At 42.6% G+C, this 17,086-nt stretch overlaps 1 protein-coding gene across 1 annotated transcript in view; it reads right to left on the reverse strand.

Moving 5' to 3' along the window:
* The window catches only part of cfap74 (cilia and flagella associated protein 74), a 153,761-nt gene that overhangs the window by 105,483 nt on the left and 31,192 nt on the right, over positions 1-17,086 (reverse strand). Inside the window, exons 12-14 of the mRNA XM_061904796.1 lie at positions 16,563-16,706; positions 14,323-14,481; positions 14,064-14,182 (exon numbers count right to left, since the gene is read on the reverse strand). Coding sequence (XP_061760780.1) covers positions 14,064-14,182; positions 14,323-14,481; positions 16,563-16,706 — 422 coding nt within the window. The remainder of the gene's footprint in view (positions 1-14,063; positions 14,183-14,322; positions 14,482-16,562; positions 16,707-17,086) is intronic.

Raw genomic sequence — 17,086 nt, forward strand, 5'->3', positions numbered from 1 at the left:
TTAATATTCAATATTTTAATTGTTTGACAGCCCTAATATATATTTACCATTGACTTGTATCGATGAAATTATTGCGAGTGGTCAGCGAGTTTGTTCAAATATTTTACCGACATAAGACGCCCATGCACATTGAATTTAACAAAAGATCAGCAGCCTTAAAATGGTCAAGACTCTTCTCGCTTTGAGCTATACAAAAAAGATGTCAATGTTATTGTATTGTTTTCTCACAGCACAAACTGCAGCCCTGAAGATAACGAAACCTTTAGCACCAATCAAAATGGAAAAAAAGAGGTTTGGTAAAGACTGTCAAAAATTCTATCACTTCATAAGCAGACAACTAACTGTGGGAATCTTAGCTAGGCAGCAATTTTCGGAGCAGTGGGCTTTTTTTTTTTAATGTTGGTCCAGCTGTCAAGGTGATGAAGAACTTGAAGCGACCATCTGGCTCACCACTGTGACCTGGAAAGCTATGAAAGTATTCCACCTGGTTTGAGTCACCTTAAATGTCATAAAACACAGACAGAATTTCTCTCTCGGAGTCTCTTTCTGGCTAATTTCTTCTTACGGATGTCATTCTGTCTGTTCCAGTTCCAAGCGCCGATATGAAAAGGCACATGTTGTAAAATAGAACAGTTCACTGGGGATTAAATTCTGAATGAGACAGAGTTGGGAAAAAAAAAGCCTACTACAGCACTATATAAAGCGCTCCAAATTAGGCCATACAGTAAAAGAGCATATGCTGATGTGAGGAAGCTGTGTCTCACACACACTGTGCTGCGTTTCATTACAGTCTCAGGGTAGTTGAAATCAATAGTTTGTCCTCGCATTAACAACCTTGTCCAATCAAGAAGACACATTGTGTGATCAACATACCCACAGAATATATCATAAAGGTAGTACCGTAGGTAATTTTAACTGTAAACAATGTTGGTGTAACTTTATTACTACGACAGCTATATCTAAACCATATCGTAATGCCTTTATCACGCCTTTATCTCGAATCGTTTAGACCAGTGGTTCCCAAAGTGGGCGGTGGAAAGATCTGGGGGGCGGTGAGGAAGAAGGGAGCGGTAGGGGGGGCGGCAGTCCGAAGTCGAAGTCAGAAGTTCGAACGTTTGTTTGACGATTTGTACACAACACGTGCAGCAGGACGAGTCAGTGGACGACACATCAGGGTCCGGTTACCACACGCCGCTCTGGCCCAGTCAGATCCGACAGCATAGACTACAAAAGCAAAAGCTCAGGTTTGTAATTTCAAGCTTGTAATGTTCAGAATTTGATCGTATAATAAAAACCGCATTCTGGCGGTCAACATCATCTTGAGTTCAAGTCAACATGAAATTGGGGACTCGCCAGGACGCGCCGTGTTGTGTTGTGTTGAGCTGGTTAGGGTGGTATTTACCATTCTATGTTGCTGAAACAGTTAAAACTGCTAAAAAAGAAATGGGTTTACTAAATTGGGTTTTATTTGTGAAATACACATTTGTGTTTAACCTTTCTCTTTTCAAATTGCAGCATACCAAATATCAAGAAAGAGGTGTTTGTTTCCATATGTGTCTGTGGGGCTAGGAATTCACTGGGGAGCCAAGGGGGCGCCAGCCTGCAAAAGTTTGGGAACCATTGGTTTAGACCACTGCATTTCCCTGTTCGTAGGCATTAGCCAGGCCTCCCTCGCCCGCCTGCAGCTCGTGCAGAACTCTGCTGCTCGTCTGCTAACACAGACCCGCAGACGTGAGCACATCACCCCTATATTAGCGTCCCTTCACTGGCTCCCTGTGCGTTATCGAATCAATTTTAAACTCCTTCTATTTGCTTCTAAATGTCTAAACAACCTCGCGCCAACATATCTCTCCGACCTCCTTCAGCCTTACTGCCCCACTCGATCCCTAAGATCAGCCGATCAGCTGCTACTGACGGTCCCTGACACAAGGCTGAAGCTTAGAGGTGACAAGAGCTTTCGCTGCTGCTGCTCCCAAGCTTTGAAACGACCTACCTCTGAGTGTTAGACAAGCCTCCTCTCTTCTTGTTTTTAAATCTCTCTTTAAAACATATTTTTATTCCTTGGCTTTTAACACTAAGTGATATCCATCCTGCAATGGCGCCCCATTATACACCTGCTGTGAACCTGTTTTTATGGTTTTATGTTGTATTTATTTATCGGCTGGGGACATCTTTGCGCTGCTGATCCGCCTCCGCTTGGGATGTTTTCCTGCTGGCTCCGCTGTGAACGGGACTCTCGCTGCTGTGTTGGATCCGCTTTGGACTGGACTCTCGCGACTGTGTTGGATCCATTATGGATTGAACTTTCACAGTATCATGTTAGACCCGCTCGACATCCATTGCTTTCCTCCTCTCCAAGGTTCTCATAGTCATCATTGTCACCGACGTCCCACTGGGTGTGAGTTTTCCTTGCCCTTATGTGGGCCTTCCGAGGATGTCGTAGTGGTTTGTGCAGCCCTTTGAGACACTAGTGATTTAGGGCTATATAAGTAAACATTGATTGATTGATTGATTGATTTTTTATCATGTTCTGTTTGTGTTGTGTTGTTTGCTCGGTCCTCGTTTTATCTTTTAACCTGTCCATTGTACAGCACTTTGGCTACCCCTGTGGTAAATTTGAAATGTGCTTTATAAATAGTGAAGTGAAGTGAATTATATTTATATAGCGCTTTTTTCTCTAGTGACTCAAAGCGCGTTTACATAGTGAAACCCAATATCTAAGTTACATTCAAACCAGTGTGGGTGGCACTGGGAGCAGGCGGGTAAAGTGTCTTGCCCAAGGACACAACGGCAGTGACTAGGATGGCGGAAGCGGGATTCGAACCTGCAACCCTCAAGTTGCTGGCACGGCCACTCTACCAACCGAGCTAAACCGCCACTGATTTGATTTGATTTGATTGATTAATGGTTCATTCATGTTTCAATTTTAGCAAAACCCATGATTACACTGGTCTTGTTTAGCCGATATAAAGATTAGGTGCATATCAACGAATTACAATATCTCTAAAATTATTTTAATAAATAATAGTATTTACCATTATTTTAGTATTTGATATTAAAAAGTAATTTATTGGCATTTTGTTGCATTAAATAAGTATTTGATACTTGAGAAAAACAACCTAATGTTTGGTAAAGAAACCATTTTGGTCCACTCTTCCAAACAGATCTTCTCCAGATACTTCAGGTTTTAGGGCAGTTGCTTGGCAACAGACTTTTGGGTTCAGGTTTGGAGACTGGCTAGGCCACTCCAGGACCTTGAGATTCTTCCGACGGAGTCATTATTACCCAGCTGTGGTTTGGGTCAATTTCATGCTGGAAGACCCAGTCAGCAACCATCTTCAATGCTCCAATTGGCCAAGATCTTGCTATACATGGTCCCATCCATCCTCTGCTTAATACGCCATCATTTCCCTGACCCCTTTGCAGAAAACCCTTCCCAGAGAATGAGGTTTCCACTTTTAGGTTTTTTATTGGGTTCAGGTTTGGAGACTGGCTGGGCAACTCGAGGACCCTGAGATTCTTCCTACAGAGCCATTACTACCCAGCTGTAGTTTGGGTCAATGTCATGCCGGAAGACCCAGCCATGAACCATCTTCAATGCTCCTATTGGCCAAATTCTTGCTATACATGGTCACATCCATCCTCTGCTCAATAGACTGTACTTTTCCTGACCCCTTTGCAGAAAAGCCTCCCTGAAGAATGAGGTTTCCACTTTTAGGTTTTTTTTTTATTGGGTTCAGGTTTGGAGACTGGCTAGGCCACTCCAGGACCTTGAAATTCTTTCTACGGAGCCATTACTGTGGTTCGGGTCAATGTCATGCTGGAAGACCCAGACATGAACCATCTTTAATGCTCCAATTGGCCAGGTTCTTGCTCTACATGGTCCCATCCATCCACTGCTTAATACACCGGAATTTCCCTGACCCCTTTGCAGAAAACCCTTCTCAAAGAAAGAGGTTTCCACTTTTAGGTTTTTATTAGGTTCAGGTTTGGAGACTGGCTGGGCCACTCGAGGACCCTGAGATTCTTCCTACAGAGCCATTACTACCCAGCTGTGGTTTGGGTCAATGTCATGCTGGAAGACCCAGCCATGAATCATATTCAATGCTCCTATTGGCCAAATTCTTGCTATACATGGTCCCATCCATCCTCTGCTTAATAGACTGTACTTTTCCTGACACCTTTACAGAAAAGCCTCCCCAAAGAATGAGGTTTCCACTTTTAGGTTTTTTATTGGGTTCAGGTTTGGAGACTGGCTAGGCCACTCCAGGACCTTGAAATTCTTTCTACGGAGCAATTACTGTGGTTCGGGTCAATGTCATGCTGGAAGACCCAGCCATGAACCATCTTCAATGCTCCTATTGGCCAAGATCTTGCTACACATGGTCCCATCCATCTTCTGCTTAATACACCGTAAATTCCCAGACCTCTTTGCAGAAAACCCTTCTCAAAGAAAGAGGTTTCCACTTTTAGGTTTTTTACTGGGTTCAGGTTTGGAGACTGGCTGGGCCACTCCAGGACCTTGAGATTCTTCCTACAGAGCCATTACTACCCAGCTGTGGTTCAGATCAATGTCATGATGGAAGCATACTTGCCAACCCTCACGGATTTTCCGGGAGACTCCCGAAATTCAGCGCCTCTTCCGAAAACCTCCCGGGACAAATTTTCTCCCGAAAATCTCCCGAAATTGAGGCAGAGCTGGAGGCCACGCCCCCTCCAGCTCCATGCGGACCTGAGTGAGGACAGCCTGTTTTCACGTCGGCTTTCCCACAATATAAACTGCGTGTCTGCCCAATGACGTAATAACTGTAGAATGATCAAGGGCGAGTTCCGGGTTTCTTATGTGGGTTTATTGTTAGGCAGTTTCATTAACGTCCTCCCAGCGCGGTAACAACACACAACAACAGCAGTCATTTTTTCGACTACCGTAAAGCAGTTCGTCTGCCGTAAACAGCAAATTTGTGACACTCTTAAACAGGACAATACTGCCATCTACTGTACATGCACCACAACAGCTCCAGGCAACACCTCCAGGCAACTTCAACCCTTTACTAATACCCTCCTCCATGCACATCCCATCTCCCCTGATTGTAAATAACCTAATGTAAATAATAGAATGTATTTCTAATGTATATGTTTGTTCTTATGCGATCTGAACTCACTATTTTCTCTGCTCGCTGTACATATCCTACTGAGTAAGACCTACACTGTTTCAATGTCCATTTCTCTGTTGATGCAATTGTTGATGACTGAAGTACTGATATCAACCAAAGCTCCTCCTCCCACCCCCCGGATTGTAAATAATGTAAATAATTCAATGTATATACTATGATGATTAACTTGTGTGATGACTGTATCATGCTGATAGTATATATTTGTACCATGAAATGATTAACGTGGACCCCGACTTAAACAAGTTGAAAAACTCTTTCGTGTGTTACCATTTAGTGGTCAACTGTACGGAATATGTACTGTACTGTGCAATAACATCTACGGCTTTTAGAGAATGCAGTGCACAACTGCGCACACAACAGCTGTAAATATACTCGTCCCCTCTTAACCATGCCCCCAACCACGCCCCCGACCACGCCCCCCAGCCCCCAAAATCGGAGGTCTCAAGATTGGCAAGTATGGCTGGAAGACCCAGCCACGAGCCATCTTCAATGTTCCTATTGCCCAAGATCTTGCCATACATGATCCCACCCATCCTCTGCTTAATACACCGTAGTAGAGCTGCGCGGTTTGCGGTCTCATCTGCGGAGTCCGCGGGTAAACCGCGGGTCGGGCGGTTGACATGACGAAAAACTAGATTTTAATTAGATTCGGGCGGGTGGCAGTTGAACCATCTGGAGATATTTGATATACATGGTTCTGGGATCGATATCCTTTGCCATTCAAAGAGCCATTTAAACCCGTGTCACAAAGCAAAGAAGTCAATAGGAGACCCTATTATTCTCTTGAATGACTACCGACAGTCACCCATATAATAAGTATTAGGGCGTGCTATGAAGCCATTAACTTTATTGCCCTCTACCACATGTACAATCTGCTTGTCAGTCCAGCATCATGTTGTGTGTGGCTTCTGCGACAACACGCACACGACTGCAAGGCATACTGGGTGACACAGAGTACACTAATGGTTGTGATAGAAACAATTTTAACACTCTTAGTAATATGCGCCACGCTGTGAAGTCACACCAATTAAGAACGACAAACACATTTCGGGAGAACATCCTCACAGTAACAAAACAGAAACGCAACACAACAAATACCCATAATCCTTTGTATTCATGAAACTTCCTGACTATTTTATACACCCCAAACCCCCCCCCCCCCCGTGCGTGGGTAAGGTGGGCGGGGTCGGGGGCGCGGGGGTGTAAAATATATTCAGGAAGTGTCACGGATACAAAGGGATTATGGGTATTTGTTGTGTTGCGTTTATGTTGTGTTACTGTGAGGATGTTCTCCCGAAATGTTTGTCAATCTTGTTGGGTGTGGCTTCACAGCGTGGCACATATTAGTAAGTGTTAAAGTTGTTTATATCACAACCAACAGTGTACTCTGTATCACCCAGTATGCCTTTCAATCTTGTACGTGTAATTGCGGAAGCTGCACACAACATGTTGCTGGACCAACAATCGGTTTCGAACATGTTGTTGAAGGTGTCACAAGCAATGGCTACACAGCACGCCCACAGTCTCGTAATCCGGATGAATTCTATTGAAAAATCACGGGAACTTTAGAGGCTCCATTTTACTTAATTACTCTGTGAAACAGGTTTAAATAGCTCTGTGAGTGTTAAAGGTGGTCAACCTCTAATGTAATTCAGCGGGCGGGTACGGTCCTGATAAAATGATGGTTCGGGTGGACGGCGGGTGGATGACGATTTTGATATAATTGCCTATCCGCGCATCTCTACACCGTAGTTTCCCTGACCTCTTAGCAGAAAAGCCTTCCCAAAGAATGAGGTTTCCACTTCCACGCTTCACAATTGCGATGGTGTTGTACTGAATGTGGAAGTAGTGTCAAAGCGCTTTGAGTACGTTGAAGGTAGAAACGCGCTATACAAGTACAACCCATTTATCATTTATTCTTCTTCTTCCTCCATATACAATGAGAGGAGTTTCTACCAAACAGCTCTATTTCATTGGCACACTTCAGATGTGCCTGGACATATGGTTGCTTGAGCAGAGAGACCTTGCGTGGGCTTCAAGATTTAAATTTAGTGTAATGTGATAACCGTGCTTTTTTTTTTTTTGAAAGTGTGACCCCCAGCTCTCTTCAGGTCATTGACCAAATCCTGCTCTGTTGTTTTGGGCTGATCCATCATTTTTCTACTGATAATTGCTGCTCCACAAGGTGAAATATTGCATGGAGCCCGAGACTGAGGGATATTGACAGTCAGCTTGAACTTCTTCCATTCGTTTAACAACTGCATTAAGAGTTTTTGCCTTTTTACCACACTGTTTACCTATTGTCTTGTAGCCCATCCCAGCATGGTGTACCATGTACAACATCAATTTCATCCCTGATGCCGTTGGAGAGCTGGTCTTGGCCATTTTAGAAAGGTTGGAGTTTCATTGATTCAGTGTGTGGACAGGCATAGCTCGGTTGGTAGAGTGGCCGTGCCAGCAACTTGAGGGTTGCAAGTTCGATCCCCGCTTATGCCATCCTAGTTACTGCCATTGTGTCCTTGGGCAAGACACTTTACCCACCTGCTCCCAGTGCCACCCACACTGGTTTAAATGTAACTTAGATATTGGGTGTCACCATGTAAAGCGCTTTGAGTCACTTGAGAAAAGCGCTATATAAATATAATTCACTTCACTTCACTTTATACAAGTAACAAATTTAAACAAGTGAGTGGAGAACAGGCCGGCTTGATTATGGTAAACTATCAGGTCTGTGAGAGCTGGGAATCTTGCTGGTTGATAGGTGATCCAATACTAATTTATCTGCAATAAAATGCTAATTAATTAGTTAAAAATTTCATAGTGTGAATTACCCAACTTTTGCTTTGGATTCCATCTCACAGTTGAAGTGTACCTACGTTACAAGTCCCGAACAAAACAACAACTTGCAAAATCGTCAATACATCAACTATTTGTCCCTGATGGTGGAATCTACCCAGAAGATTAATAAAACAAGCTGAGTTAAGTGCAGTCTACTTTCTGGACATCAGTCCCTGGGATAAACCTCGTGTTGACAGATCTCAACACCTCAAGAATCTAAAATATCCTCTTCAACTAGCTGGGCATGGCTTGAAGGTTTTCAAGATTTCTATCACAGTGACGGAATAGTTTTCAGACAAACAAAGTTACAGGAAATCTTTACAGAAGCGAAGATTGGAAAACTTTTGGATTTGTCTTACATCTCTGTAAAATATGCTTACCTGCTTAATTAATAAACCTCGTCTCTGTTCTGCGTGAAGTTGTAAAAGAGAGAGGAACTGGAGAGGAATGGGTACCATACTAATTAATAGGAACAATTTCAGTACTTTCATACCCAAATAATTACAGTAAAGCAATAAAACGTTTTAACCAATATTTTTTTTTTAAATACCAATATTCCAAGTTTTAGTTACTTAAGGAAATTAGAAAGTTTTTCTAAAGTCAAAATCTAGTGCAAACTCTGGCCCGCAGGTGTAATTTCACTTAGCCCTTGAGACAATATCAAATTAACATTAGAGCTGGCCCGCTGCTATAACACCGCATGCACCGCTAATACTCTTACTTGCCAACCCTCCCGATTTTCCCGGGAGACTCCCGAAGTTCAGTGCCCCTCCCAAATTTCAGCCCGGGCAACAATATTGGGGGTGGGCCTTAAAGGCACTGCCTTTGGCGTTCTCTACAACCTGTCGCCACATCCGCTTTTCCTCCATACAAACAGCGTGCCGGCTAAGTCACATAATATATGCGGCTTATACACACACACAATTGAATGCAAGGCATATTTGGTCAACAGCCATACAGGTCACACTGAGGGTGGCCGTATAAACAACTTTAACACTGTTACAAATATGTGCCACACTGTGAACCCACACCAAACAAGAACGACAAACACATTTCGGGAGAACGTCCGCACTGTAAAACAACATAAACACAACAGAACAAATAACCAGAAGCCCTTGCAGCACTAACTCTTCCGGGACGCTACAATATACACCCCTCGCTATCACCAAACCCCGTCCACCTAACCCCGCCGCCGTAAAGAGGCATTCAATTATTATTTAAATTGTATTTGAAATGCCATTGATATTTTTTAATTATTATTATTATTTGAAACTCTATTTTGGATGTCACTGTAAATAAAGTTATATAAGCCTTGCTTGTTCAATATTCAATGCAAAACTTGTTTGGGTCCCTATTAAAAGGTTAATTTGTTCAACCTCGGCCCACGGCTTTGTTCGGTTTTAAATTTTGGCCCACTCTGTATTTGAGTTTGACACCCCTGATCTAGTGGATCACAGGATAACATTGTAACCTGAGCTGCAGTTTTGTCAATAGTTAGATGGTTATAATCCCCTTATTTTTTTAATAAGAGACAAGAAAAAAAAAAACGAATAATCATGTGCAATCTACAGTATGCGTTACAACGAGAATATTCGCTACATGGAGAAACGGCGCATGTAAAACAATGATTTTATGACTTTTGCTACATCAAGCAAGTGAAAATATTAAGATTCTTTTGCCCGCATGTAGCACAGTTCCAACATAAGTAACAGAAGCAAGTGCATAAAGCAGTGGTTCTCAAACTTTTTTTGTCATCCCCCACTTTGGACAAGGGGGAGTTTTCAAGCCCCATCTGCCCCCATCGCCCAAACAGAACGCTAATGCCAAGATTAACATTTTCAAATTTATTGAACATCAAGTAACATCAAGTTGTATACATTCAAACTCAATAACATAAAATAACATCAAGTTCAATATTAAATAAAATAACTGTGCAGCTATGGTATAACTTGCATCAAGTTCAATAATATATCAAATAACTTGCATCAAGTTCAATAATAAATCAAATAACTTGCATCAAGTTCAATAATAAATTAATTAAAAGTGCCACTTTTTTGTGTTTTGATAAAATTTACCGCGCTCACAACATTTGTTAAAACCTCATTGAGTTCGGGGCTGAGCTGCCTTGACGCGAGTGCTTCCCGGTGAATGACACAATGTGTCCAATGCGCATTTGGCGCAACCATCTTTATTAGAACCTGCAGCCCGTTTCTTGACCCTGCCATGGTCAGTGCGCCATCAGAGCAAAAGCCCACACAGTTTTCCCATTTAAGGTCGTGTTCTTTGAGGAAACTGTCCATTATCTTGAACAGCTCATCAGCACCGGCTCTATTTTTTTTTTGTATTTGCAAAACAGCAAATCCTCGCACAGTGACTCGCCATTCGCAAAGCGGACGTATCACGTATGCGATGAACAGGCAGTCTTTATTGCCGTCAGTAGCTTCGTCCACTTGTAAAGCAAAACGACTTTCTTTTAATTTGTCTACGAGTTGTTCCTCAAGATCACTTGCAATGTCGCATATACGTCTCGCAACTGTGTCGTTTGACAGTGATTTACAGTTTGTATAGAAAATGGGGTTGTAAAAAAAAAATCTAAGAATATAAAAAAAAAAAAAAAAAGTTACATTTCTTCCCATTTCTCACGCCCCACCTGTCATGTCTCTATTCCCCACCAGTGGGGCCCGCCCCACACTTTGAGAAACGCTGGCATAGAGAAAACTATTATCCTCATAATAAAATACCTATTTGATAGATGGCAAACCTTGGAGTAATACTGAGGTTACCCGTAAATCAAATAAACAATATATGACATTTAATATTTAATAATTTTATTTTGGATATAGTATTGTTAACATCTGTGTTTTTGCTGCTACAACTATAGCACAATATGACTAAAGACCAGTTGGCCCAGTTACTACTATTATTATTTGTTACATTTTGGAAAAATTATTGCAAGAGAATTGAAAAAACAAAAAAAAACATTTTTTCTCCCAGGGTGTAAGCAATGCATCTCATGCTGGCATTAGTAGAACCTATTTTAACTAGTTGGTGTGATTACACCCTCAGATATTTGGTCAAACACCAGCATCCTTACTACACCTTTGGTAGCGCAGCTTTGTCTCACAGCAAGAGACGGAACCACACAATATCTCAGAGGGGTGTCTTCCGCTCTGCTAGATCATTACACTGCTGCACACGACACAAAAGGAAGCTGCCGGCAAAAACAACATAATAAGAGAAAAACATACAGGTTTGAGGTCAGTAATATCCCAGTGGTTGAAAAGCCTGAAAAGAGACAATTCTGACATTTTATGGCACACATGCACCCACGCTGGCCAAGGGCTGGGGTGCGGTTGGTTCATTTTTAGAAACTCTGGGGGTGTACAGGGGATTGTGGGCTGGTGTGAAGCAGCTAGAGAATTTCTCTTACCCTTTCGGTATGGTGGAAAAGGTTTGCAGTGTCAAAACTTTTATATTTGATGTTTAAATGTGTAGACAACCCCTGTGGATTTTTCCCTCTTTTGATTCAAAAACACAATTGTACCTGAACTTACAGGCGTAATTATTTATGTGAAGGAGCTCTTGACTCAAAACAATTGAATCTCAAATCGACGTCCGTCATTGAAATTAATGAACATCAATTTATTTGGCGGTTGCCTCCAGCCCACACAATCCAATTATAACATGAACAGTGTTTTTTTCTTTTAAAGATAAAGCATCCATCCATCCATTTTTTACCGCTTGTCCCGTTCAGGGTCGCGGGGGTGCTGGAGCCTATCTCAGCTGCTTCAGGCGGAAGGTGGCGTACACCCTGGACAAGTCGCCACCTCATCACAGGGCCAACACAGATAGACAGACAACATTCACACTCACATTCACACACTAGGGCCAATTTAGTGTTGCCAATCAACCTATCCCCAGGTGCATGTCTTGGGAAGTGGGAGGAAGCCGGAGTACCCCGAGGGAACCCACGCATTCACGGGGAGAACATGCAAACTTCACACAGAAAGATCCCGAGCCCAGGATTGAACCCAGGGGCCTTCGCACGCACTAACCCCTGTTACACCATGCTAACCCAAAAGGAAAACCTTTAGATAAATAATTTTATAGTATAAAAACAATTGTATTTTACCTAGGAGAGTGGACTTTTAATGTATCTTTTTTCAGCTGCTTTTTCGTCAAACACATCATCAGCAGTTTTTCCATAATTTCATGGACAAATGCCCACTGTTTAAATATTATTTAAACATTTTTGGCTGCATTTAGACTCATTCTGCTTCAGTGTGGTGCAGAGTAGCAGTGATTTTCTCGAATTGCCTTGCCAAGGTGGCGCACACTTGGTCATGTAGTGAAGTGAAGTGAATCATATTTATATAGCGCTTTTCTCTAGTGACTCAAAGCGCTTTACATAGTGAATCGCAATATCTAAATGTGATGATTAGTATTACCACCTTTGCTTCAAACTTAGGTAAATATTCAAATAATAGTGAAGTGAAGTGAATTATATTTATATAGCGCTTTTCTCTAGTGACTCAAAGCGCTTTACATAGTGGATCGCAATATCTAAGTTACATTTGAACCAGTGTGGGTGGCACTGGGAGCAGGCGGGTAAAGTGTCTTGCCCAAGGACACAACGGCAGTGACGAGGATGGCGGGAGTGGGGATCAAACCTGGAACCCTCAAGTTGCTGGCACGGCCGCTCTACCAACCGAGCTATATAGCCCGTCATGTATTTCATTATGTATTTTTATATATTTAAGGAAAAAAAATTCATATGCACACATACGTTTTGGTGCATCTTTTGGGGTTCAACTGTGGCATTTGCTGCACCAACTAATGGCGGGGATGCTTGTAACTCAGATTTTGGCTTGTAACTTAAAGCTTGGCAATGAGCAGAGAAACAGCTTTTATCTCAAAACACTCTTAAGTTGAGGTACCACTGTACTGAAATTTCTCATTACAAATGTAGTCAGACAGTTTCTCAGTCTTACAAATGTGAATACATTAACCACATTTCAGCAACCGTTTTATCATATCTTCTAAAACAGGGGCGCTCACACTTTTTCTGCAGGCGAGCTACTTTTCAATTGACCAAGTCGAGGAGATCTACCTCATTCCTATTTATAATTTATATTTATTTATTTATGAAAGAGACATTTTTGTTAACAAGTTAATGGTGTTTAATGATAATATAAGCATGTTTAACACACATAGATTCCTTTCTTTCATGAAGACAAGAATATAAGTTGGTGTATTACCTGATTCTGATGACTTGCATTGATTGGAATTAGACAGTGGTGCTGATAACGTCCGCATTTTCAAATGGAGGAGAAAAAAAAGTCCTCCTTTCTGTCCAATACCACATGAAAGTGGTTGGATTTGGCATCTCATTTGTCCAACTTGCATACTCGTTTTTAAACACTTTGTTATGAGAGTAGCATATGTGTGTGGCCCTTTAATGTCTGGCAGCAGGTGAGTGACGTCAGTGACTGTGCGGTTGGGAAAGCAAGTGAGAAAGCGGTCGCTGAGGGCGGGGGAGAAATACATTGGCATCAAACTCCGTAGCTTGCTAGCTTGTGCACGCTAGCTCTCTGAGACTCTTATTTTGTTAGCACAGGCAGGATGAAACAGGTCTTTTATGGTGAAGACAGGAACTGTGCAGTCGGTCTTTAGAGTTTTGACAGTAGGTACGGAATCTCTAGAAATAAAATGTGTTTCTCTGCGTCCGCCCTGTTAGTGATTTTTTTCTTAAATATGAGCTCGCAGCAGCCAGCGTCATCTCACAAGATCCTCGGGTGCCGAGAATGTCAAACAACTGACGAAAGTGAAGTCTTGGTATGATTGATGATTGCTCATTTTAATGTCTATTTTTTAATGCCTGGCTTGAGATCGACTGACACACCCTCCGAGATCGACCAGTCGATCGCGATCGACGTAATGGGCACCCCTGTTCTAAAAGGTACAAGAGTATAGGAATTCATTTTGAATACAACTTAAGCGTAGTCGATGATGTCTATAATTCTGGCCTGTTGTGTTGAGCTGGTCACTTACTTGATCAAGATAAAATCTTGCAGTTGAGCAGAGATGCCAAGGAGCTTGCAGTGATTCGTGATGTAGCTGATGTTAGTCAGAATGACTTTCTTTTTGTAAGTTTCCCCCACTTCAAAGTCCTAAAAGAGACAGCAAACGCTGACTGATCATGAAAAAAGAAATAATTACTACAATTGCAAGTTTTTGTTCAATCTATGTTCATTTGAAGTACAATTAAATGTTTAATGAATGCTATTTTAATAAAACAAGTCGTGATTACCTTGAATAGAATGACTTCAGGCTTACTGCTAAATGAAGGTCCTTTGACCTCTTTTGCACCAAGTTTTTTGGAGGTTACACTCAACTTCGAGCTGACCACGGTGGGTTTGTCTTGTTTTGCAACGGTCGGCGACAACACTTTCTTATCGTTGGAAGGAAACTGAAAGCACACAAGGATGATAAAGTGATACATAATCCCTATAGTATTCAAACATAATGAAATCAAAGGTCATTGGCATTAAAAAGAAAGCTGCTTAATATAGAGCAAAGCTATCGGTGGATGAAAAGCAGTTTATCGGTGTATAAATATAGTCTTATCTCGAGCAAACAGATAAAAATAAAACCTTCAAGCCAGTGTTCAAACTAAATGTGCGGAATTATAATTATCTTCAGTACGTGACTGTGCATTAGAAGCATCAAGAGCACATTTGATGCTAATTATTTGCAGCGATGGGAAAGACAAAACTTGGATGTTAGGTGGTTACTTTAATATGGAAAAAAAAAAACGGTTTAAGCTTCTATTTTGTGCATTTGTGAAAGAACAAATGCACCCTCTCACAATCCTGCTCATCTATTATCAGTGGCCATTAACTGTTGGGACGGAGCTTTGATGAGGGCACGAGTCGGGGGCCGGTTAGATAGCTTACACTCCACTTGTCACATGCTTGGGTCTCGGAAGCTGATCGTGGCTCGCTCCGAGGTATCAAAGGCACCAGCACAATGAGAAGTGATGTCTGTCGCCCTACATTTCATGTGTGGGCTGCTGGATGAGCTGCAGAGCCAACACAACCCTTAGACACACTACAGTTAGTGCCACATAGCTGCCTTTGAGCAAAGTCTTTTATATTGCAGCACTTGTGGCACACTACACTAACCTGCGCCAACTCGAGATTGAAAACTGTGAGAAAGATTTACTTTGGACTGACAGGTTGGGAGGGTCTGCATAACAACCTTATATGTAGATGCTTCCCCCACAAAATAAGCAACACGAGCAAGCAGAAGGCACAGGAGTTTCAACTTAACTTCTGTTGTAAGCATAGAGCAGCTACTCCCAATAGAACACCCATCCATCCATCCATCCATCATCTTCCGCTTATCCGAGGTCGGGTCGTGGGGGCAACAGCCTAAGCAGGGAAACCCAGACTTCCCTCTCCCCAGCCACTTCGTCTAGCTCTTCCCGGGGGATCCCGAGGCGTTCCCAGGCCAGCCGGGAGACATAGTCTTCCCAACGTGTCTTGGGTCTTACCATGAATTGATTAACGTGGACCCCGATTAAACAAGTTGAAAAACTTATTCGGGTGTTACCATTTAGTGGTCAATTGTACGGAATATGTACTGAACTGTGCAATCTACTAACAAAAGTATCAATCAATCAATCAAAAGTCTTCCCCGTGGCCTCCTACCGGTTGGGCGTGCCCTAAACACCTCCCTAGGGAGGTGTTCGGGTGGCATCCTGACCAGATGCCCGAACCACCTCATCTGGCTCCTCTCGATGTGAAGGAGCAGCGGGTTTACTTTGAGTTCCTCCCGGATGGCAGAGCTTCTCACCCTATCTCTAAGGGAGAGCCCCGCCACACGGCGGAGGAAACTCATTTCGGCCGCTTGTACCCGTGATCTTATCCTTTCGGTCATGACCCAAAGCTCATGACCATTGGTGAGGATGGGAACGTAGATCGACCGGTAAATTGAGAGCTTTGCCTTCCGGCTCAGCTCCTTCTTCACCACAACGGATCGGTACAACGTCCGCATTACTGAAGACGCCGCACCGATCCGCCTGTCGATCTCACGATCCACTCTTCCCTCACTCGTGAACAAGACTCCTAGGTACTTGAACTCCTCCACTTGGGGCAGGGTCTTCTCCCCAACCCGGAGATGGCATTCCACCCTTTTCCAGGCGAGAACCATGGACTCGGACTTGGAGGTGCTGATTCTCATTCCGGTCGCTTCACACTCGGCTGCGAACCGATCCAGTGAGAGCTGAAGATCCCGGTCAGATGAAGCCATCAGGACCACATCATATGCAAAAAGCAGAGACCTAATCCTGCGGTTACCAAACCGGAACCCCTCAACGCCTTGACTGCGCCTAGAAATTCTGTCAATAGAACACCATCCTAATTAAATCAGCGGAAAACACACCAGTAGGATCATTTTGGTCATCTATAACAAAGATGCCCTATTTAAGCCATGATTTATGGTGGGTTTCACTTCCGTGTCTTTTGGGGAATTACATTTTAGCCTAACCTTGTAGTTTTGGTCCCACAGCCCACAGAATTCAGGCTCTTCTAGGCTGTCGGGAAGGCTGAGATTTAGCAGTTCCTTCTGGACAGGGTCTTCCTGGTACTCTGATTCTGATGATGAGCCGCTGCTCAGGCTCACGTTCCTTAACTGTTGGGGACATGAGAACACACAACATAAGGTATACAGAACATTCCAAAAGTGAGTACAGTTCTGCAATTGTTTTAATATACTGGCCAAAAAAAGGTCACCACCTGGGTTTAGCTAACTAACAGGTAAGACAATTACAACATGGATGATTATGCAACACATTGTTTAATCTTAAAGTGGACCTATGATGAATGTTGTCTTGTCTGACTTATAGATGCATCAAGTTTCTTAACATTTTTTATGTTTGCTGATGATACAACCATCCTTTGTTCTGGAAAAAATTTGAATGAACTTTTGGTAAAAATAGAACAAGAAATGACAGTGCTTAAAAACTGGTTTGATATGAATAAATTATCACTTAATATCGCTAAAACTAAATT

This window comes from Nerophis ophidion, linkage group LG06, assembly GCF_033978795.1.
Source record: "Nerophis ophidion isolate RoL-2023_Sa linkage group LG06, RoL_Noph_v1.0, whole genome shotgun sequence".
In the NCBI taxonomy this organism is placed as follows: Eukaryota; Metazoa; Chordata; class Actinopteri; order Syngnathiformes; family Syngnathidae; genus Nerophis; species Nerophis ophidion.